The sequence below is a fragment of the Saimiri boliviensis genome, chromosome 6 (genome assembly GCF_048565385.1).
Source record: "Saimiri boliviensis isolate mSaiBol1 chromosome 6, mSaiBol1.pri, whole genome shotgun sequence".
Lineage (NCBI taxonomy): Eukaryota > Metazoa > Chordata > Mammalia > Primates > Cebidae > Saimiri > Saimiri boliviensis.
This window is the reverse complement of record NC_133454.1, coordinates 87,499,959-87,523,424: the sequence shown is the minus strand read 5'-3', so window position 1 is coordinate 87,523,424 and position 23,466 is coordinate 87,499,959. Positions and strand designations below refer to the sequence as shown.

Below are 23,466 nucleotides of genomic sequence, written 5' to 3'. Positions count from 1 at the left end.
TTTAGTTGTCATGTCTCCTTGACTCCTTTATTCTAGAATAGCTTTTCTTTATCTCTTATGACATTGACTTTTTTAAGACTACAGGAAAGTTGTTTTGTATAATGTTCCTCAATTGGTTTTATCTGATTTTTCCTAGTGATTAGATTTCACGTAGGCACTTTTGACAAGATTACTAAATAAGTGATGTTGTGTCTGTCTTTAATGCATCGTATGAGGAGGCACCTGATGTCAGTTTAGCCCATTACTAGTCATGCTAACCTATGTCAATTGTGTAAGGTGGTGCTTGCCTCCTTTCTCTGCTATAAGGATACCATTTATCCTTTGTAATTAAGAAGTAGTCTGTGAAGAGATACTGTGAGACTATGTAAATATCCTTTTCCTCCTCATACTTGCCCAGTAGTTTTAATGTGCATTGATGATTCTTGTCTGAATTAATGATTGCAAAATTATTTTTAGCCCAATTATTCTTTTTACATTTATTATTTTTGGTATCCTACCATAAGAAAGAGGTTTCCCTGCTTCCCTGTTTATTTATTGCTCAATATATACTCATGGATTTTTATTTTATTCAGTGGGTTATAATCTGTCGTTATTCATTTTGGAGCTCAGGTTCTTCCTGATGTAGCTAGCGGGAGTTGTTTCAGGCTGGCTAGTTTCCTTTTGACATGTCTCCATTATTCTTTTATCACTTCCTTACTTCCTGGTACAAATACATGTTCCAGACTCAAATTGTTCTTTCGTCATCCCAATCCTATAATCAGCCTTTTCTCCAAGGAGCTCTGATACCTCTCAGTTGAATAGTATCTCAAAGCCAAGGTGTGTACTCCAAGTGAACTTATTGCTACTGGGGTGTCAGTGCTGCTAAGCAGTTTCATGCTGGTTTAACTCAACATTGTGTGTGTGTGTGTGTGTAAAATTGTGAGTTTGTGAGTTTATACCGATACCTCTAATTCTAATCTGATATCCACAGGGTTTCTCTTTGCCTTCTCTCATTCTATATTTGTATTTCCTTCAACTACAGTGAGCATTCTGGCTCCAGCAACATTAATATATTTCCTTATTTGCATGGTCCCACGATATATACAAAATACTTTCAGAATTGATACATGCATGCAATCTACTTTTGAGTTTCATGTAAATAGAGCCATATAATATTTACTCTTCTATGTCTGTCTTCATTTGTTAAATATTATTCTTAAAGATTTATTTATTGAGACAGATCCAAGATGGCGGATTAGGAGCAGCTCAGGATTGCAGCTCCCAGTGAAAGCATGAAGGGTGAGTGGACACCGCATTTCCAGACGGATTTTTATTGCCCATAGACCAGGAGATTCCCAGGCAGGGGAGCCCCACGGATCACCAGCGTGGCTTTTTCTGCCAGCGTGGCTGTTTTGGCTGGTGCCCGGCACAGCAGTTCTCTGTACAAAATACACAGGCCTGGGTACCATTTTAGCTGGTGATTGGAGCTCTGGGAAGAGAGAGTTGCCCATTCAACAGATAGAAAAGGGGACTGAAACAGGGAGCCAGGCCAGGAGATTCCTGGGCAAAAAAGCACCATGAATCTCAGTGTGGCTGTTTCAACCCTCACAGTGGGTCGCTGCACAGGAAATCACACAGATCTCGGCGCCTTTTCAACAAGCGACTGGAACATCTGGGAGACAAAAAAAAAAAAAATGGCTCTGAGGCGGGGAGCCAGATGATCAGGCTTGGCTGGTCCCATCCCCACAAAAAAACAGCAATCTGAAATGCTCTGGATTGAAAGTTTCACAGCAAGCACAGCTGAACCCGGGATGGTCCAGCTCTGTGAGGGAGGGGCATCAGCCATTACCGAGGCACTCCACCACTATGGAGGTAGTCCACCATTGCTGAGGCAGCCCACCATTGCCGAGGCAGCCCGCCATTACAGAGAGAGTCTGCCATTACAGAGGTGGGCCGCCATTGCTGAGACAGTTCTAACTACACCCATATAAACAGGACAGCAGGGAAGTTCACATGGCAGCTGGGCAGAGGCCACAGCAGCTCAGCAAAGCCTCTGCAGGCAGACAGTGACTAGGCTGCCTCTTCACTGGGCAGGGCAGCCCTGAAAAAAGCACAACAGAAACTCATAAATAAAGCCCTAACTCCCCAGGACAGAGCACCTGGGTAAAAAAAGGGGGTTTATAAGTTCAGCTGCAGCAGACTTAAACGTAGCTGCCCAGCAACTCTGAATGAGCAATGGAGCTCACAGCTCAGCTCTTGAGCTCCTATAAAGGACAGACTGTCTCCTCAAGCAGCTCCCTGACCCCTTTATATCCAAAGAGTCACATCATAAAGGAGAGCTCAGATTGACATCAGGCATGTATCCTTCAGGGACAAAGATAGCAGAAGAAACTGGCAGCAACCCTTACTGTTCTGTAGCTGCTGCAGGTGATCCCCAGGCAAGCAGGGCCTGGAGTGGACCTCAGCAGTCCTACAGCAGAGGGGCCAGACTGGTAAAAGGAAAACTAAGAAACAGAAAGAAATAACTTCAGCATCAACAAACTGGATGTCCACTCAGAGACCCAATCTGGAAGTCAACAACTACAAAGATGACAGGTGGATAAATACACAAAGATGGGAAGAAACCAGTGCAAAAAGAATGAAAACACCCGAAATCAGAACACCTCTCCTCCTACAGGGGATCATAACTCCTCACCAGCAAGGGAACAAGGCTGGATGGAGAATGAGTCTGATGAATTGACAGAATCAGGCTTCAGAAGGTGGGTAAAAAGAAACTTCTGTGAGCTAAAAGAACATATTCTAACCCAATGCAAAGAAACTAAGAACCTTGAAAAAAGATTTGACGAAATGCTAACAAGAATAAACAACTTAGAGAGGAATATAAGTGATTTGAAGGAGCTGAAAAACACAACGTGAGAACTTCATGAAGCATACACATGTTTCAATGCCAAATTGACGAAGCAGAAGAAAGGATATCAGAAGTCGAAGATCAACTCGGTGAAATAAAATGAGAAGGCAAGATTAGAGAAAAAAAGGGTAAAAAGGAACGAACAAAGTCTCCAAGAAATATGGGACTATGTGAAAAGATCTAATATATGTTTGATACGTGTACCTGAATGTGATAGAGAGAATCAGTCCAACCTGGAAAATACTCTTCAGGATATTATTGAGGAAAACTTCCCCAACCTGGCAAGGCAGGCCAATATTCAAGTCCAGGAAATACAGAGAACACCACAAAGATATTCCTCAAGAAGAGCAACCTCAAGGCACCTAATCATCAGATTCACCAGGGTTGAAATGAAGGAGAAAATGCTAAAGGCAGCCAGAGAGAAAGGTTGGGTTACCCACAAAGGGAAGCCCATCAGGCTCACAGCAGTTCTCTCAGAAGAAACCCTACAAGCCAGAAGAGAGTGGGGGCCAATATTCAACATCCTTAAAGAGAAGAACTTTCAACCCAGAATTTCATCCAGCCAAACTAAGCTTCCTAAGTGAAGGAAAAATACAATCCTTTGTGAACAGGCAAGTACTCAGAGATTTCATGACCACCAGGCCTGCTTTACAAGAGCTCCTGAAGGAGACACTAAACATAGAAAGGAACAACGAGTACCAGCCACTCCAAAAACATACCAAATGGTAAAAAGCATCAACACAGTGAAGAAACTGAATCAACTAACGGGCAAAACAGCCAGCTAGCATCAAAATGGCAATATCAAATTCACATATAACAATATTAACCCTAAATGTAAATGGGCTAAATGCCCCAATCAAAAGAGACAGACTGGCAAATTGGATAAAAACTTAAAACCCATTGGTATGCTGTATCCAGGAAACCCATCTCACATGCAAGGATACACAAAGGCTCAAAATAAAGGGATGGAGGAAGATTTACCAAGCAAATGGAGAGCAAAAAAAGGAGTTGAAATTCTGATCTCAGATAAAGAATCTCATCTCAGATACAGACTTTAAACCAACAAAGATCAAAAGACACAAAGAAGGACATTACATAATGGTAAAAGAATCAATGCAACAAGAAGATCTAATAATCCTAAATGTATATGCACCCAATACAGGAGCATCTAGATACATAAAGCAAGTTCTTAATGATTTACAAAGAGACTAAGACTCCCACACAATAGTAGTGGGAGACTTTAAAACCTCATTGTCGATATTAGACAGATCAATAAGACAGAAAATTAACAAGGATATCCAGGACTTGAACTCAGACCTGGACCAAGCAAACCTAATAGACATTTACAGAACTCTCCACCCCAAGTCCACAGAATATACATTCTCAGCACCACATCACACCTAATCTGAAATTGACCACCTAATTGGAAGTAAACCACTCCTCAGCAAATGCAGAAGAATGGAAATCATAACAAATAGTCGCTCAGACCACAGTGCAATCAAGTTAGAACTCAGAATTGAGAAACTAACTTAGAGCTGCACAGCTTCATGGAAACTGAACAACTGGCTCTTGAATGTTGACTTGATAAACAATGACATGAAAGCAAAATAAAGATGTTCTTCGAAACCAATGAGAATGAAGACACAACATACCAGAATCTCTGGGACACATTTAAAGCAGTGTCTAGAGGCAAATATATAGCAATAAATGCCCACATGAGAAGCAAGGAAAGATCTAAAATTGACACCGTATCATCAAAATTGAAAGAGCTAGAGGAATAAGACCAAAAAAACTCAAAACCTAGCAGAAGACAAGAAATAACTAAGATCAGAGCAGAACTGAAGGAGATAGAGACACAAAAAAACCTTCAAAAAATCAATAAATCCAGGAGCTGTTTTTTCAAAAAGATAACAAAATAGACCACTAGCCAGATCAATAAAAAAGAAAAGAGAGAATAATCAAACAGATGCAATAAATGATAAAGGGGATATCACCACAGATTCCACAGAAATACAAACCATCACCAGAGATTATTACAAACATCTCTATGCACATAAACTAGTAAACCTGGAAGAAATTGATAAATTCCTGGACACTTGCATCCTTCCAAGCCTAAACCAGGAAGAAGTTGAAACCTTGAATAGACCAATAACAAGGTCTGAAGTTGAGGCAGCAATTAAGGGCCTACCACCTAAAAAAAGCCCAGGTCCAGACAGGTTCACAGCCGAATTTTACTAGGCATACAAAGAGGAGCTCATATCATTCCTTCTGAAACTACTCCAAACAATCCAAAAAGATGTACTCCTTCCCAAATCATTTTATGAGACCAACATCATCCTGATACCAAAACCCGGCAGAGACTCAATAAGAAAAGAAAACTTCAGGCCAATATCCGTGATGAATATAGATGCAAAAATCTTCAATAAAATACTGTCAAATAATTGCAACAACACATCAAAAAGCTTATCCACCATGATCAAGTAAGCTTCATCCTGGGGATGCAAGGCTGGTTCAACATAAGCAAGTTGTAAATGTAATTCACCACATAAACAGAACCAAATTAAAAAACCACATGATTATCTCAATTGATGCAGAGAAGGCCTTTGACAAAATTCAACAGCCCTTTATGCTAAAAACCCTCAATAAACTAGGTACTGGTGGAACATATCTCAAAATAATAAAAGCTATTTATGACAAACCAACAGCCAATATCATACTGAATGGGCAAAAACTAGAAGCATTCCCTTTGAAATCTGGCACTAGACAAGGATGCCCTCTCTCACCACTCCTATTCAATATAGTATTGGAAGTTCTAGCCAGAGCAATCAGGCAAGAAAAAGAAATAAAGGGTATTCAAATAGGAAAGGAGGGAGTCAAATTGTCTCTATTTGCAGACGACATGATTGTATATCTAGAAGACCCCATCGTCTCAGCCCAAAATCTCCTGAAACTGATAAGCAACTTCAGCAAAGTCTCAGGAAACAAAATCAATGTGCAAAAATCGCAAGCATTCCTATACACCAATGACAGACTTAAAGAGAGCCACATCAAGAATGAACTGCCATTCACAATTGCTACATAGAGAATAAAATACCTGGGAATACAACTAACAAACGATGTAAAGGACCTCTTCAAGGAGAACTACAAACCACTGCTTAACGAAATAAGAGAGGACACAAACAGATGGAGAAACATTCCATGTTCATGGTTAGGAAGAATCAGTATTGTGAAAATGGCCATACTGCCCAAATTAATTTACAGATTCAATGCTATTCCCATCAAGCTACCAATGACCTTCTTCACAGAACTGGAAAAAAAACACCTTAAACTTCATGTGGAACCAAAAGAGAGCCCGCATAGCCAAGTCAATTTTAAGAAAAAAAAAAAAAAAAAAAAAAAAGGAGGAGGCATTACACTACTGGACTTCAAACTATGCTACAAGGCTACAGTAATCAAAAGAGCGTGGTACTGGTACCAAAACAGAGATATAGACCAATGGAACAGAACAGAGGCCTTGGAGGCAACACCACACATCTACAACCATCCGATTTTTGACAAACCTGACAAAAACAAGCAATGGGGAAAGGAGTCCCTGTTTAATAAATGGTGTTGAGAAAACTGGCTAGCCATGTGCAGAAAGCAGAAACTGGACTCCTTCCTTACACCTTACACTCAAATTATCTCCAGATGGATTAACGACTTAAACATAAGACCTAACACCATCAAAACCCTAGAAGAAAACCTAGGCAGAACCATTCAGGACATAGGCATAGGCAAGGACTTCATGACCAAAACACCAAAAGCATTGGCAACAAAAGCCAAAATAGACAAATGGGACCTAATCAAACTCCACAGCTTCTGCACAGCAAAAGAAACAGTCATTAGAGCGAATTGGCAACCAACAGAATAGGAAAAAACTTTTGCAATCTACCCATCTGACAAAGGGCTGATATCCAGAATCTACAAAGAACTAAAACAGATTTACAAGAATAAAACAAACAAGCCCATTCAAAAGTGGGCAAGGACATGAACAGACACTTTACAAAAGAAGACATACCTGAGGCCAACAAACATATGAAAAAATGCTCATCATCACTGGTCATTAGAGAAATGCAAATCAAAACTACATTGAGATACCACCTCACACCAGTTAGAATGGCGATCATTAAAAAATCTGGAGACAACAGATGCTGGAGAGGATGTGGAGAAATAGGAACACTTTTACACTGTTGGTGGGAGTGCAAATTAGTTCAACCATTGTGGAAGACAGTGTGGCGATTCCTCAATGACCTAGACATAGAAATTCCATTTGACCCAGCAATCCTATTACTGGTCATATATCCAAAGTATTAGAAATTGTTCTACTATGAGGACACATGCACACGAATGTTTATTGCAGTACTGTTTACAATAGCAAAGACGTGGAACCAACCCAAATGCCCATCAGTGATAGACTGGACAGGGAAAATGTGGCACATATACACCATGGAATAGTATGCAGCCCTCAAAACCGATGAGTTAGTGTCCTTTGTAGGGACGTGGATGAATCTGGAAACCATCATTCTCAGCAAACTGACACAAGAACAGAAAATCAATCACTGCATGTTCTCACTCATAGGTGGGTGTTGAACAATGAGAACACATGGACACAGGGAGGGAAGCATCACACACTGGGGTCTGTATGGGGGAAATAGAGGAGGGATAGCAGGGGGTGGGGAGTTGGGGAGAGAGAGCATGGGGAGAAATGCCAGATATAGGTGAAGGGGAGGAAGGCAGCACATCACACTGCCATGTGTGTACCTATGCAACAATCTTGCATGTTCTTCACATGTACTCTAAAACCTAAAATGCAATTTTAAAAAATTGAAAAATAATGAGCGAAAAAAAGATTTATTTATGTTGCAAATATCCATTTTTTCCCCATTGCTGTAAAGTAACAGTCCCCAACCTGTTTTTTTTGTTTGTTTGTTTTTTTGTTTTTTGTTTTTTTTGAGATGGAGTCTTGCTGTCACCCAGGCTGGAGTGCAATGGCACCATCTCAGCTCACTGCAACCTCCACCTCCCAGGTTCAAGCAATTCTCCTGCCTCAGCCTCTGGAGTATATGGGATTACAGGTGCCCACCACCGTGCCCAGCTAATTTTTGTATTTTTAGTAAAGATGGGGTTTCACCATATTGGCCAGGCTGGTCTTGAATTCCTGACTTAGTGATCCACCCACCTTGGCCTCCCAAAGTGCTAGGATTACAGGCATGAGCCACCGCGCCCCACCTATTCTCCAACCTTTTTGACACCAGGGGCTGGTTTCACAGAAGACAATTTTTTCATGGACGGGGAGGGCAAGTGGGGATGGGATAGTTTCGAGATAAAACTGTTTCACCTCAGATCATCAGGCATTAGAGTCTCATAAGGATCACGCAGCCTAGATCCCTCCCATGCATAGTTCACAATAGGGTTTGTGCTCATATGAGAATCTAATGCCACCACTGATCTGACAGGAGGCGGAGCTCAGATGGTAATGTGAGCAATGGGAAGCAGCTGTAAATACAGATGAAGTTTTGCTGGCTTGCCTGCTGCTCACCTCCTGCTGGGTGGCCTGGTTCCTAACAGGCCATGGACTATTACCAGTCTGCAGCCTGGGGGTTGGTGACGCCTGCTGTAAAGTATTCTAAATGAACTATACTGTATCTATTATACTGCTGATGAAGATTTGTGTTCTTGTTTTCATTTTGAATAAAACTGCTGTGAACATTCTTGTACCTGCCTTTTGGTAGAAGTAAGCAATAATTTATTTTAGGTACTTGGGTCTCCATATATATGTTTAGCTTTAGTAGATACTGCCAAACAGTTTTTCCAAGCAGTTGTTGAATTTACACTCTGTCAGCAATGCAACAGAGTTCCGGTTATTTTACATCCTCATTAGTACTTCTTGGTGTTGGCAGTCTTTTTAATTTTAACCTATCATGGCTACTAGGGAAAGGGTTAAAGTTTTTTGAGAAGCATGCCATAGGATGTTTGCCTGGCCTGAATCTATTAATTGCCTTTTAGTTTGATTGTCCAACTCCCATGGTTCCATTTTGTTCTCAGTACAAGTACTGAGTAATTTAAGTAACTTAGTGGCATGCCTTTACTGAAATCCACATGTATTTTTGTGTGAGGCTTTTTCAGTCAGCAAGGACCAGAAATATTTGCAGTTTATTTTTGCGAAGACTGTATTGTACTTTAGCTTAAGTAAGGAAAACAGGTGAAGCAAATGCCTTCTAAGAGAACAATGGGAAAGTCATTTAGAACCCAAGGTAGCTCAAAAGCCTAAACCTTCTTGAGCCTTCAGCAGTAGGATCTATTGCTTCTTCCTTTAGAACTCTCACATCCTGGTGACTTAGCTTCACTTTACTGTTCCTGATGCTCTGACTCCTCTGCTTATACCTCCTCCTCATATTAACTTTCCTTGTGTCTATTTCTTCCAGCTACTGCCCCAGCTACCAACTAGAGGAGTCACTCCTGACAACTATTTCAAGGTAGAATTTTCACTAAGCCATTTCACAGGCTGTGGTCAATCTATGCATTAATCCACATTGAGACAAGTGTCCATCCATAGTCCAATTAGGTATGGCCCCAGTAAGCAGGACCATGTGGTATCAACATGGCTATTTATGATGAAGACATTCCCTTAGAAGGGCACTGTGGGAAAAGCAAGCAGTCTGAGTGCCTGGCTAGTTTAATTGCATATATTATAGTCTAATTACTGTGTATATTATATTCTAATTCAGTAGACATTTCTCAAGCCCTCTCCTTATCTGTCAGTAAACTCTTGGAAAAGAAAATGAACTGTTTATACTGAAGAACTTTTTTATTTATTTTTTATTTTTTCGAGACAGAGTCTCGCTTTTGTCACCCAGGCTGGAGTGCAGTGGTATGATCTCAGCTCACTGCAACCTCCATCTCCCAGGTCAGATGATCTTCCCACCTCAGTCTTCCAACTAGCTTGGCCTACAGGCACACTCCGCCATGCCCGCCTAATTTTTTTGTACAGACAGTTTCACCATGCTGTCCAGGCTGGTCTTGAACTCATGAGCTCAAGCTATCCACTTGCCTCTGCCTCCCCAAGTGCTGGGATTACAGGTATGAGCCACTGCACCCAGCCTGAAGAACTCTTCATGGTGAATCTGTCCCTGTAGACTGGTTGCTAACAGGCCATGGACTATTACCAGTCTGCAGGCTGGGGGTTGAGGACCCCTGCTGTAATGTATTCTGGATGAATTACACTGTATCCATTATTCTGATGATGAATATTTGTGTTATTTCATATTTTTTAATGAATAAAACTGCTATGAACATTCTTGTACATGCCTTTTGGTAGAAGTAGTATATATAAATTTTATAATGTCACATTATACCACATTATGCCACTTTCCTAGTGCTTATAGTCTCCTTTTATATGTTCTCAAATAATATGTAAGTCCTAAAATATATCTGTAGAACAGGATCAAGCCCAAAGTGAATTTTATTCTGTAGACAGCATAGGTTAGGATGTGTGAGGTATACCTGGTTGTTTTAATTCCATTTTACAGATGAGGGAACTGAGGGCCAGAGAGGCAATGAGATTTGCCCAAAGTCACATGACTAGGAAATGGGGGGCAGAGGTTGGGGGGGGCATCAGGAATTAAATCCAGGTTTTCTGGTTCCATATCCAGAACTCTGTCCATTACTCCACACTGACATGTCCCATACTCATGTCCAGACTAATAAAAGCACAAAGGAGATTTGATAAAAGCAAACTGTAGTTTGCTAAGGCAAATGGTGAGAATTGAGAGGAGGCAGATCTCCTAAAGGTTGAGGTGACCTGGGGTACTGCCTCAAGGTTTTGAACTAGGCCTTGTAGAGTTGGTTGGATTTCGAATGGTATAGAGAAGGGAGAATGGTGCAAATGAAGATACAAAAGTGGGGAAACGAGATTTTCCAGAGACAGAAAAGAGACTTGTGTTGCTGGGTTAGAGGGTTTATGTAGGAAAGGAGTGGTAAAATGTGTGGTAAAAAGTAATGAGACTTTGATAGCTGTGACAACTTTACTCTTTAAAAAATCAGATCATAGCCATGCACGTACAGTGGGTCATGCCTGTTATCCCAGAGCTTTGGGAGGCCGGGATAGGAGGATCGCTTAAGTCCAGGAGTTCAAGAAGTCTGGACAACATTGATGAGATCCTGTCTCTACAAGAAGTAAAAAAAAAATTGGCCAGGCTTAGTGGTGTGTGCCTGTAGTCCTAGCTACTCAGGAAGCTAAGGCAGAAGGGTCACTTGAGCCCAGGAATTCAAGGTTATAGTGAGCTAGGTTTATACTCCCGCGCTCTAGCCTGAGTGGCAGAGTGAGATCTGTCTCTAAAAACAAAAGCAAAACCAGATCACATCATGATATTATGGTGAGAAGAAAACTTGAAGTCATTGGTTGTTAAGATTCCAGGCTGAGGTGAAAAGGACTAAACTAAGATGACAGCAGCTGGAAATAAGTCAGATCTGAGAACCGCTGAGAAGTCAGGATTAACAGGATCTGGAGACAGCCTAAATATAAGGGGAGGAGAGAGAGATGGAAAAGAGAGCTGTCACTGGAGAGTTTGAGCCTTTGTGACTGGGACACTCTGGTACCAGTATCAGAAGAGGAGGAGGCAGTATGTGTAGTGGGTTAGCTTACAGGCTTTGGACCAAAGCAGACCTGGGACCAGTGACTTAACTCCTCTGAGAGGGTTTGCTGGCGGCTGTGTAGGGAGACAGATTCTCACTTCTCAGAGTGGCTGTGAGGGTGGGAGGTACTGCAGGTAAAGTGAAATTCTATAATGTCACACGCTTGGCATCCAGGCACTTAACCAAACTTTAGCTCTCCTCCTCCTCACCCCAACTTCTCTGGAAGATAGCAGAACCTAGTTCAAGCCTCATTTTTTTCATAGGCATACATACAATATGCTCTTTTTAAAAAATAATAATAATTAAATAAAAAGGAACTGGCTTTACAGAGAGAATAGGTTCTTCCACCTTGTACTCTGAAGTAGAGGACAGATGGAGCCTCTGGGTCTCCAGATCCCCTACCTTTTTTTTTTTTTTTTTTTTTTTTTGGCATTCTTTGGTATCTAAGCTTTAATCAAACATTCAAGGAGCCTGGTGTGGTGGCTTGTGCCTGTAGTCCCAGCTACTTGGGAGGCTGAGGCGGGAGGATAACTGGAGCCCAGGAGTTGGAGCCAGTCTGGGCAACACAGCAAGAACTCCATCTCTTTAAAAAATTATATATATATATACATATATATATATATAAAATTAATAATATAAAGTATAATATATCATAATATATAGTAATATTATATACATATTTATGAAATAAAATACAAATTCAAGCCCACAGAGAGAGTTAAAGATATCTTTGTAAGGGTAGGTGCTTCCAGAAGCAAGCAACTCTACTGCCTCTCTGGTGTCGCCATGGCCTCCCCCTTGGGACTATTTCTGAGCTTGAGGGTGGAACTCTGGTGGCTCACTGGATTGTAGTGTGCTTGTAAAACATGCCCAGCTTCCAAGCACTGCGTTTCTAATAGTTTGAAATTCTGGTTGTCACCCAGAGATACGCAGATGGAAACTGGGTTTGGGCAGAGTTCTGGCAAAGGCTGCACCGAGACGCCCGTTCCCTTGCCCTATTAACCCAGGCAGCGCAGGCTGCCTAGCCAGCTGGGGCTGCCATTCTGGAGCTGCTTCCGGCACGCTTCTCCCACCCTGGCAGCATGCCCGCCAAGGGCTCACAGTGCGGCATAGAGCGCAGCACAGTGCCACACCAGCCTAAGCTGCATTACTCCCCTTTCACGCTGGCCATCAGGTATCTCCTCAGGTGTGCCCAGTTGCCATAGCAGCTGCAGGCGCCGGGACTCATAGACTGGGGTGAGAACCAATCAGCAGGCCTCACTGTCCACCTAGCAGCCTTGGTGGCCTTTGGACTGCGGCTGGCTACCGCTCTCCAGTAGAGAAGGGCGGTCCCTGGGTGGTGGCCTGGGGCTGGCCTCGCCCCACTTCCTTTCCTTGGCATACCTGACCCTGAGTTCTGGTCAGCAACCTGGTGTTCATTTCCCACCCCACTCTTCCGCGCCCTGATTTCCCATTTAGAAAGTTCAGAATTGAACAATCTGGCAGTGTTCTCTCGCCAAGGCACGGCTTCCATAAGGAGGGCAGGCAACATAACTTTGTTCCCATTTTGCAGCCTTTCCCCTAATATCCCTGGAAACAGCTTCTTGATCATTCCAGAGGTGGGCACTCCTAGCCCCAAGCAGGATGTTGTTTGGGCCCTGTAAATCTAGGGCTCTCCCAGCCTACCCGTCCCTGGCACTGGGCTTGCCAGATGTAAGGGAATTGGATGGCTGGTTTATTTCCATCTTATATGAGAAAAGGAAGGGTTCATACCATTTCGAGGAAAAGAGCTTGAACCCGAAGGATCACAGAATCCTGCACCTTCACTACCTGTGAGACACTGGGCAAGTTACCATGCTTCTCTGAACCCCGGCAGCTTCATTGGTAAAATGGTTGTAACAGAAGAATCTCTTAGGTTTCGTATAAGTCTGTATGAGATAATACAGGTAAAGCAGTTAGCCAGGTGCCTGGCCTATAAGTATTCTATAGGAGCCAGACGGCTGTTTTTACAAACAGATACAGCTGTACTGCTAAGAACCAAAGTACTCACATCCAACAATTGGCAAACATTTTCACATTCATCCAATTTTTGCTTGTTGATTAAATTATTCATTTGTTTAACTCATTAATGCATTCAGCATGTATTTACTGAGCATATTATCAGTCGGCTCTTGCCCGGGTCCAGCTGTATTTTCTAAGACCCACCCCCAGGAGAGTTTTAACTGGCCTTGCAAGAGCTGATGAAGTCTAGTCTGGTGGGTTGGACTTGAGATCTTATTCTACTGGCAGTGGGGGTTCAAAATGTGTTTTTTGCAGCTCTAACTTCATAGTCTGAGGTCCCTGAGCAGAGCAGACCTCTCTCATGTCTGGGAAGCACTAAGACATAGTAGCTTTCCACAGCCACCTTTGCTTCTCACCCCTTACCCTTGGGGAGTTGTATCCCCCTTCTCCAGAAAGTCCTAGGCAGCAACCTGGAACCTGCTTTTTCTGTAGTGGGATTCGGTTTCCTAGACCTGACCTGTTATAGTCTTCTGTGCTTTGCTGTGCTGGAGTTGCCAGAACAACCCTATTCTGTTTTCAATGCTCCCAGCATCTTCATGTTGTATCCTTCTAATGCTGTCTCCCTCTTGCCCGCATTGTGCATGTCAGGGTCTGTCTCCAATTGGAATGGATTGGCCATACTGCTGCTCATACTTGCTTGTACTGCCACCCCCTCACCCCCATGCCCTGCACTTAGATTGTGTGGCAGAACCACTACTGAGCAGGTACTCTTCTGAATGTCTGAGAAAGGATCTAACACATGCACAATCTGTGAACACACATCGTATGTGTGATAAGGACCATGATACATGGTGCTGTGGGGCAGCTGACTCTGCCTAAAGAAGTCAGGGAAGGCTTTACCAGGAGGTGATGTTTGAGTCTTCTTTTTTTTTTTTTTTTTTTTTGAGACAGAGTCTTGCTCTGTTGCCCAGGCTGAAATGCAGTGGTATGATTTCGGCTCACTGCAACCTCCGCTTCCCAGGTTCAAGGGATTCTCCTGATTTAGCCTCCTGAGCAGTTGGGATCACGGGCACCCGCCACCATGCCCTGCCAGATTTCTTTTTATATTTTAAGTAGAGACAGGGTTTCGCCATGTTGGACAGGCTGGTCTCGAACTCCTGACCTCAAGTGATTCACCTACCTTAGCCTTCCAAAGTGTTAGGATGACAGGCATGAGCCACCACACCCAGCTCAGCAGTATTAAAATATTTACCTTGGTAGACAGTGGGAGAAAGTGTATTTCAGGCAAGAAGCCTAGCATGCATAAAGAACTGAAATTCCGTGATGTTCTTAGAGAAAAAGTAATGTTATGTGACTAGAACAAAAGGATTATGTTATTTGGGTTGAGGGCTCATGAGTAGCAGAGGGAGGAAATGAGGCCAGAGAGGTAAACAGGGACCTACTCATCAGGGCCTCATAGGATGTTTTAGGCTTTACCATACCAATGCTGGGATCCTGTGAAGGTTTTATACAGGGGCATGACATGGTCAGATTTGTGCATGAGGAAGGTGGGATGCATGGTTGTAAGGGGCAGATTGTCTCATTTGTCCTCTAGCAATTCCGTAAGACAGGCAGGGAAGACACTGTTATTTACTTTTTACACCTGAGAACACTGAGACCCAAGAGGTTAAGTCAAATACTTTGCTCTTTAGGTCTCAGAGCCAGAAAAGGGAGGACCTGGGACTCACCTGGCTTCCTGGCCCTGGATCTCTTTCTCCTGGGTGCATTGCCATTGTTAAGAGAGTCTTCCAGAAAGCTGCCTGCAGTTGAGCATTGGGTAGATGCTGGCAGGAACATTATGAAGCAAATGGTCATTGATACAATTTCACTGAGGAAGTATAACACTGGGATTTTGCAGCCTTTTAGTGTTCAGTCTCTTGACCTCTTGATCTCTTGTGCCAGTGCACAGAGAGCAAGAAGCAGTGGGGAACTTTGAGCTTCAAGCTCTACATTGGTTTGACAAAATCCATTCATCACTGTCTCACTCATTAATGTGCTGTTACTGATGTTGATCAGTGACTTGTTTCTGGAAGCCCATGGTCCTTGAGGCTGGTCAGCTCTATAGTCCACAGCCCCAGGGTGAACCCCAGCAGTCAGAGGCAGGCCTTTTCTCCCTCTGCATTTTGTGAAATAAAATAATTTTAAAACAAAAACAAAGGTAATATGATGTGGCAGTAAAGAACACTAGCTTGGCGATCAGGCAGACCTGGGTTTTAGTTCTACTGCTGCCACTTGTCTAGCTGCGAAGGTTATTTAATATGTATGCATCTCAGTCTCCTTATGTCTAAAATAAGCAAAGTGAAACTTACCTGAAAAGATTGTTGTGATGACTAAAATGTGAGAATGTTTATAAAGTAGCTTGGCATGACACCTGGCACGTATGAATCCTCAATATATGCTGGCTTTAATTCCCGCAGTTACTGCTGCCGCAGCCGCCGCTACTACTGCCACCACAGTTACAGAATATTTGGAAAATAGAGAATAGTAGAAAAAATATCTTACAATCTTACCACCGTGATACAGCTACCCTTATAATTTAAATTTCCTTCAAATCCTTTTCCCTCACCACTTCTGAACATTCCTGATTTTATAGTATATATATTTTATACCCATCTGGGCTTTTTTTTCTTTGTGTTGGTAACTGCATTACACTTATTTTGTCTAACTTTGAAGATTTTTTTCTGATTATAAAAATTATGTATAAAATTCAGAGTATAGGAAAGAAAGAAAAATAATACTCATTGTTAATATTTTGATGTTATCTCCTTCCAGTCATTCTTATTCATGCTTTATTATAGAGTTTGAGATCATAGTATATATATAATATTTATGTAATTTTTTATATTATGAATATTTTCCTGTTATTATAAGCATCATTTTCCAAGGCTGAATAAGTCCCTCAGATGGCTCTACCATAATTTACATAAGCATTCCCTGACGGTTAGACATCTGAGCTTTTTCCAGTTCTTCAGTCTAAATAGCTTCCTGTAGTAGACCTAGGGAACCAGCTTCATTACAGCCAGGAAGCATGTAATGAACTTGTGCTGTGTATATGGTCCTGAGTGAGGCATAGTGGGAGACCTCAGGTCAATCAGACACAGAGCCAGCCTGAAAGGAGCTCAGAGACTAAACAGCCTGGAAATACTTACTGGCAAATAAGCACTGTCAGGGAGTCCACTTAAGTGTGGGTAACCCTTTTCCCTGCGGAATCTGGGATCTGGGAAGCACAGCTCCTACAAAGGAAAAAGCCTGGGAAGCCTTGCTGCTCCTTCCCACCTGTGAATATGCAGGTTGACTTCTAACGCTCAAATGCCTTTTGAGCTACGCTTGTCAGGGGCCTGAGCTAAGAACCATTGAATATTAGCTAAGAACCGTTGAATATTACTTCCAAGTGGTTTTCACTAGGAAAGTGAAAAATACCACCAAAGGAACTTGTGGGAGAATTAAGAGAATCAGAGTGGCTCTAGTCGTAGTTTTTTATTTTTTTAATTGACATAAAATTGTATATGTTTCCTGTATGTAACATGATGTTTGGAAATATACATGCATTGTGGAATGGCTAAACTGGCTATTTAACATATTACATCTCATAGTTGTCATTTTTGCGGTGAGGAAACAAAATCTACTTTTAGCATTTTTCAAGAATTTAATATATTGACTATAGTCATATATAATAACATGGAGGAACCTGGAAGATATTATGTTAAGTAAAATAATTCAGGCACAGAAAGACAAATAACACATGATCTCATTCAATAAGGAATCACTCATATGTGGATTTAAAAAGTTGATTTCATTGAAGTAGAGGATAGAATGGTGGCTCTAGTCTTAGTTTTGTCACAGACTTGCCCTGGGACCTGAGGTAAGTTACTTCTCCCTCCCAGGCTTCTGTCTTCTCCTCATAATGTAGGTGATCTCCAGGGCCCTTCCAGCATTAACATTCCAGAGTACTTAAAACGTTCCTCTTGTCAGGAGCTAAAGTAAGTATCCTGATAAAGGTCATAGGATAATTCTCCAAAGTCCAGAGCTACTCTTAATTAGTCCTGGAGAACCATTTATGCTTTTGTATTCCCAGTCCTTCCTTCTGCTAGCAGTTGGGACATATGGAGACTGAAGGGCAGGAAGTGTCTCTCACTGGTTGGAAACCCTGTATTCAGAACGTCAAAAATTGTGTTTTATGCATTAGGTATTTTTTTATGTACTTTGTTCTTTCATTCATTCCCTCTTTTAGCAGATGCTAACTAAGTCCCAGGCCTTTTCCAATCCATCTGTGCAATACAGAGGTGAAGGAGACTAAAATACATGTGGTCTCATAAAGAGACAGGAAACAATGATAAGAGGCAACAAGATGATTGCTACAGTGGGGGTGCATTTAAGGGCATAGGACAGGTGCACCTGATCCTACCTACAAGCAACAGCAAAGAAGTCTTAGTAGATACTTTGAGATTTTAAAGGATAGGTAGACATTTTTTAGGTACACAGGAGAGGAGAGGACATTTTGGGTGGAGGAACAAACATGTGCAAAGGGCTAGAGGTGTGAGAGAACGTGACATGTTAAAAGAACTGCAGATAGTTTGTGTGGCTGGTAGGTGAAAGGGAGAGTGGACAGATGAGAAAAAGTCAAACATTTCTCAATGGACCAGTCTGTTTCCACTGAATTCTTTACTCATTTTTTCAGTCCATATGAGAGTAATGGTCTTTTTAGTTCAGTTTTCAAAAACTGTTATCTTTATTGCCTTATCTTTCCATTTTTACAGTAATATATGCTCATTATAGAAAGTTTGAAAAATACAAAAAGTAAAAGGAAGAAAGGATTTAAAAAATTACTCATGGTCTCACTAGCTAAAGACAACTTTAATACCTGGTGAATTTCCATTCAATGTTGTTTTTACTTTCTCTTTTTATGTAGCTGTGAATGTGTTGTCATTATAGTCTCAACTTTTGTGTATGATGTTCCTTTCTATTTCCTCCCCAAAGTTTGCCAAAAATGGATGTTAGTGTCATTAGAAAAGAACTCTGATTATAAAATACACTGGCTGAAATATCTATCCATTTTCTTTGTCTACTATAAGTGGTTTTTTTCTTTCTTTTTTAACAGGTTTCTTGTGGCTCAGAGCATAATTTGGCAGTAATTGGTGAGTAATTTTTATACTGATAACTGTTTCTTCTGAAAATTATGTGGCAGAATTGAAGACTTTGGTTAACCAAAAGCCACAGTGCATGCAGGCATGCATGTGTGTTAGGGGAGACTGGGGGAAATGGAAGTCTTCGGTTGATCAAGGGTTTACTAGAAGCTCCTTTCCTGAATATTTCAATTCATATTATTGAGCATCATTTTAAGGTATCTGAGCTGGCTTCCCTTCCCAGGAAGTGGCATTTGAGCATATTAAAGAACTTACAGGCTGGGGGTCATCATGTGTAGAAAGCCAGACATAAAAAGGAAGGATGATTGGACTGCTTCTGGTTTTTTGAATAAATCCCCATTCTAAGTTCTTTCCTATTGGTTTGGCTCTTTGTTTGGAAATATGCAGCTCTGCTCACTGCCCTCACTGCCTTGTATTTAGTGGCATTCAGAAACTCTCTGTAGGATTCAAACCTTTGGTTAATAAAGGCTTCTTCTTCTTCTTCTTTTTTTTTTTTTTTTTTTTGAGACGGAGTTTCGCTCTTGTTACCCAGGCTGGAGTGCAATGGCGCGATCTCAGCTCACCGCAACCTCCGCCTCCTGGGCTCAGGCAATTCTCCTGTCTCGGCCTCCCGAGTAGCTGGGATTACAGGCACGCGCCACCATGCCCAGTTGATTTTTTGTATTTTTAGTAGAGACGGGGTTTCACCATGTTGACCAGGATGGTCTCGATCTCTTGACCTCGTGATCCACCCACCTCGGCCTCCCAAAGTGCTAGGATTACACGCTCGAGCCACCGCGCCCGGCCAAGGCTTCTTCTTAGTTGGCCCTGGATAATCACAGTTTAGTGTTTTCATAATTAGATCTATGAGTACTTCATTCAAAAAGCCTTCACATTACTTCCACAGGTAGACTCAGTTTCCCTCTCACGGTACATTAAAGAGACTACAGTGTAGAGCCAGGTCGCCTAAGTTTAGTACCGACTTCTGCTTACTAGCCATGTGAACTTGGACAAGGTGTTTGACTTCTCTATGCTCATCTTTAAAATAGGGAGGACAGTAGTGCTTACCTTGTAGTGTTGTTGGAGGGATAAATGAGTTAAGATATGTAAAGCACATAGAATGGCACTTAACTCCTAGTAGGGGCTTTGGTAATGTTTGTTATTATTACCTGATATTATATGTTCAAGTAATTGCCCTCCTGTGGGCTTTAGTTGCCCCATCTGTAAAATGGAGAAGTTAAAACAAAAAACCAGGTTTCTGTCCAGCCCTGTTATTTTAGGACTCTTGTTACAACCCCACCACTGACTGACTTGTGTCAATAATTTCTGCTCCTGGTCACTCCTGTCTCCTAGCTTCTAACTTTGAACTTCTGCCAGGAAAGGCCCTTGTGTTTTCCTCATTTCTTGCCTATTCAGAGCACCTAAAGCAGTGTGTGGCTCTTAGCAGAGACTCACACATTCTTTTCTGAATTGAGCTAGACTTGCTCAACTGCCTGGGGTGGCAGCAACTTGAAGCACTACTTTGCAGGCCCAAACATGATGTATAAAGAGACAGAACCAAGGACAGCAGAAAAGGTGGGGAGTCACTGGGGCTGGAGCTAGAGAAGGAGCTAGAAAATGTAACAACAAACCTGCATGCTTTGCAGCAGTACCAGATACTTTATACTGGAACTGCTTCAGCCTGGGTGTAATTAAGACAAGCTAATCGAAGAGTCAAAGGCAGTTCCTAGGACATTGCTGCTACTGCTATCACTGGACTGGGAGAGGTTGGGTTCTCCCGGAACCATCACAAACAAGAAGATTGCAGGGAATCTAAATCTGTGAAAGCACAAAGTCCAGATGAAGGAATGGTGAGAGCTAGCAAAGCAGCAGGTTGAGCTGATGTAGGCAGCCTGGGGCTGTAGAAGGAGCAAAGACTGCAGGCAGACAGCCTTGGTTCAAACCGGCTTCATCTCTGTGTGAGTGTCATTTTTCCCGTCATCTTTTAATGGGGATAATCATTCCACTTTTCAAGATTATTGTGATGAGGTGAGATAATTTATGTGAAATACCTGGCAGATAAAAATTCCTTTGGTTTCTCTTTTCTCTTGGCCAGGTAAGGGGAAGGGAGAAATATTTGTTAGTGTAACTGTTCTAGTGAAATATTTCTTTGTTGGGAGAGAAACAATGATATTCTGGAAAGATGGGTTCAGTGTTACCTGTGATAGGCTATCAGAGGCAGTGGGAGAACAGGGCGTGCTGGTGAGCACTTGAGGGCAGACCTGTTATTTTCCATTTTATCCCCAGCGCCTGAGACCTGAGTGAATGGTTCCAGAGTCAGGAAAGGTGAGTGCAGTCACAGGGCTCTGCACATACGTACCTGCCTGCCAGCTGGGAGCAAGAGACTCTCCATCACTGGAGGAATGAGGTCCTCAGTGGGTGCCCTGCAGGGTGCAAGCTTTGCGACAGGAAGCTACAAGAAGCTACCTGTTAGCCCTGGCAGGAGGCCAGCAAGAAAGAGACAAGTTGCAGGTGGAGAAGAGTTCCTACTAGCTTAAAGCCATGTTTCTCCCTGGGGTTGAGCTCCTCCTTCAACCCTACTACCTTGGCCTGCTTTAGAGAGATTTCCCTGCCTTCAGTCTCATTCCCTGAACTATAGCCCCTCAGTGCCTGGTGCTATGTCCCTCATGTAAAACACACAAAATAGTTATAGAATAGACTAGAAGAGAATATAAAGCAGCCAAACTTTGCCCAAGCATAGAAGCAACCTTAATATCTAATGAATGTGTGACAGATGAATCAACTTAGAAATGGAGGTGAAACAGAATGGGGAAAGGACACAATTGAGAACCTACTGTCTTAGGTTAATGGACGCAACTCATTGAAGTATGTTTGTTGTGTGGGATTAAACGGGTTAAACAGATTGCAGAGATAAGTTGCAGTGTTACCTGAACAATGGGCTTACTGTCCAGCGCATATAGAAGCAAATGCTGTGACACTGGCTTTGAGAAAAGAAAAAGCTTTATTGTGAGTCAACTGACAAGGAGACAGGGAGGCAACACTAGATCCATCTCCCCGGTCTGGGAGTGGGTCAAGCTTTTATGGCATTTAAAACTAATCCCAGGTGATGCCAGTGCAGCAGGTCGGCCAGGCTGGTGGTGGTAACAATTAGGTTGCTAAAGCTTTTCTCCTGAGCATGTCGGGTAACTTTGGCTCTGCATTACCCATAACTTAATAGTGGTTAATTGGTTTGAGCTGGGCCTACGGTTACAGCAGTAAATAGTAGAGCTGGCAACCTGACTTCCAAAATGCTCCTTCCACTCTATCATTTCCTATGGCCTGAAGCAATACGGGTAGTATGGGTAGCAGTTAAGAAGAGCTCAGGCACCGGGTGCGGTGACTCAAGCCTGTAATCCCAGCACTTTGGGAGGCCGAGGCGGGTGGATCACAAGGTCAAGAGATCGAGACCGTCCTGGTCAACATGGTGAAACCCCGTCTCTACTAAAAATACAAAAAAAAAAAAAATTAGCTGGGCATGGTGGCGCGTGCCTGTAATCCCAGCTACTCAGGAGGCTGAAGCAGGAGAATTGCCTGAACCCAGGAGGCGGAGGTTGTGGTGAGCTGAGATCGCACCATTGCACTCCAGCCTGGGTAACAAGAGCGAAAATTGGTCTAAAAAAAAAAAAAAAAAAAAAAAAAAAGAGCTCAGGCATTGGGGTCAGATTGCCTGGAACCAGATTCTGCCTCCTCCACTTAGGAGCTGTGTAACCTATACAAGTGGTTTAACTTCTCTGTGTCTTGATCACTTCAACTGGGATATCATATTATTGCCCTCATAGGGTTATTAGGTAAAGTGCTAAGCACAATGCCTAACACAAAAGTAAAGACTCAGCAAATGTTATATGCTATTATTATTATTCTATGTTAAGACATCAAGGAAGGAAATAATTATAAGATGACTACATGAAAGCCTGAGGCCAGGGTAGGAATCTCAGGAGCTAGAGAAGAAAGTGTCTTTCCCAGCCTGGATATCAGGGTCCACGGCAGGATCTCAGCATAGCTGCAGGACGGATTGTAAGCTGGAGCCTGGGGTTCCCCTCACTGGGGATTCTAGACATTTAAGCAGCCCTGGAAACAGTGCTAGCCCAGATTTGTTCAAGGACAGGATTCTGCTATTCATTGTCCCAGACAGGGACTCAGGCCCTGCATGTTCCAGCCTGAAGCAAGCCCCATGGAAGCCACAGTTCAGTTTCTTGTGAAGATGGAAATTCTACTCTGGTGTTTCTGGGTTTCTTTGTTCCCCTTCTTTTGAAATTTGGTTTAGTTATTTCCTTAGTTTTCCAATTAACTTTCTCTTGACATGTTTTGCCTTTGCTACCAGGTACCCTCATGGCTAGACATGATGGTGAGGTGGTATAAGTTCCTGCTTTAGACTAAGGAAGAACTGCTGGAGCTGAGCATAGAGAGACTCAGGTGACAATCAGAAAAGAGAGAGACAAGGCCATTGGCCATAGCTGGCTTGGCCACTCTCAACCTATCTGCCTTCTACAACGACTCTGCCTCACTGAGCCTGATTCCTAATCTGTAAAATTGACATCATGATACCCACTCCCAGATGTTGTTCTTCCCAATGGCATAGGTATGTCAAGTGCATGCTCAGTACCTGCCATATCATAGGTACTCAGCAGGTGCTTGTCTACGTGGCTGCTTCACTAGTTCACTTTCTTCCTTTCCAACCAGGATTTCTTTCCACATCTGACAAAGCTCACTTGCCAACTCCCATTT

General features: G+C 42.5%; 1 protein-coding gene across 13 annotated transcripts in view; it reads left to right on the top strand.

Moving 5' to 3' along the window:
• The window catches only part of SERGEF (secretion regulating guanine nucleotide exchange factor), a 232,384-nt gene that overhangs the window by 124,504 nt on the left and 84,414 nt on the right, over nucleotides 1–23,466 (top strand). For 7 of the 13 annotated variants that reach the window (XR_005579801.2, XM_074401191.1, XM_074401186.1 and 4 more), the window contains 2 exons: nucleotides 9,352–9,402; nucleotides 18,678–18,714. Coding sequence is in view for 11 of the 13 variants with exons in the window: in XM_074401191.1 (XP_074257292.1) it covers nucleotides 9,352–9,402; nucleotides 18,678–18,714 (88 nt within the window). In the remaining 2 variants the exon portion in view is untranslated. Of the gene's footprint in view, nucleotides 1–1,219; nucleotides 1,279–9,351; nucleotides 9,403–18,677; nucleotides 18,715–23,466 lie in introns of those variants that run through there. The other 6 variants (XM_010348895.3, XM_074401193.1, XM_074401189.1 and 3 more) reach the window with 3 other exon arrangements.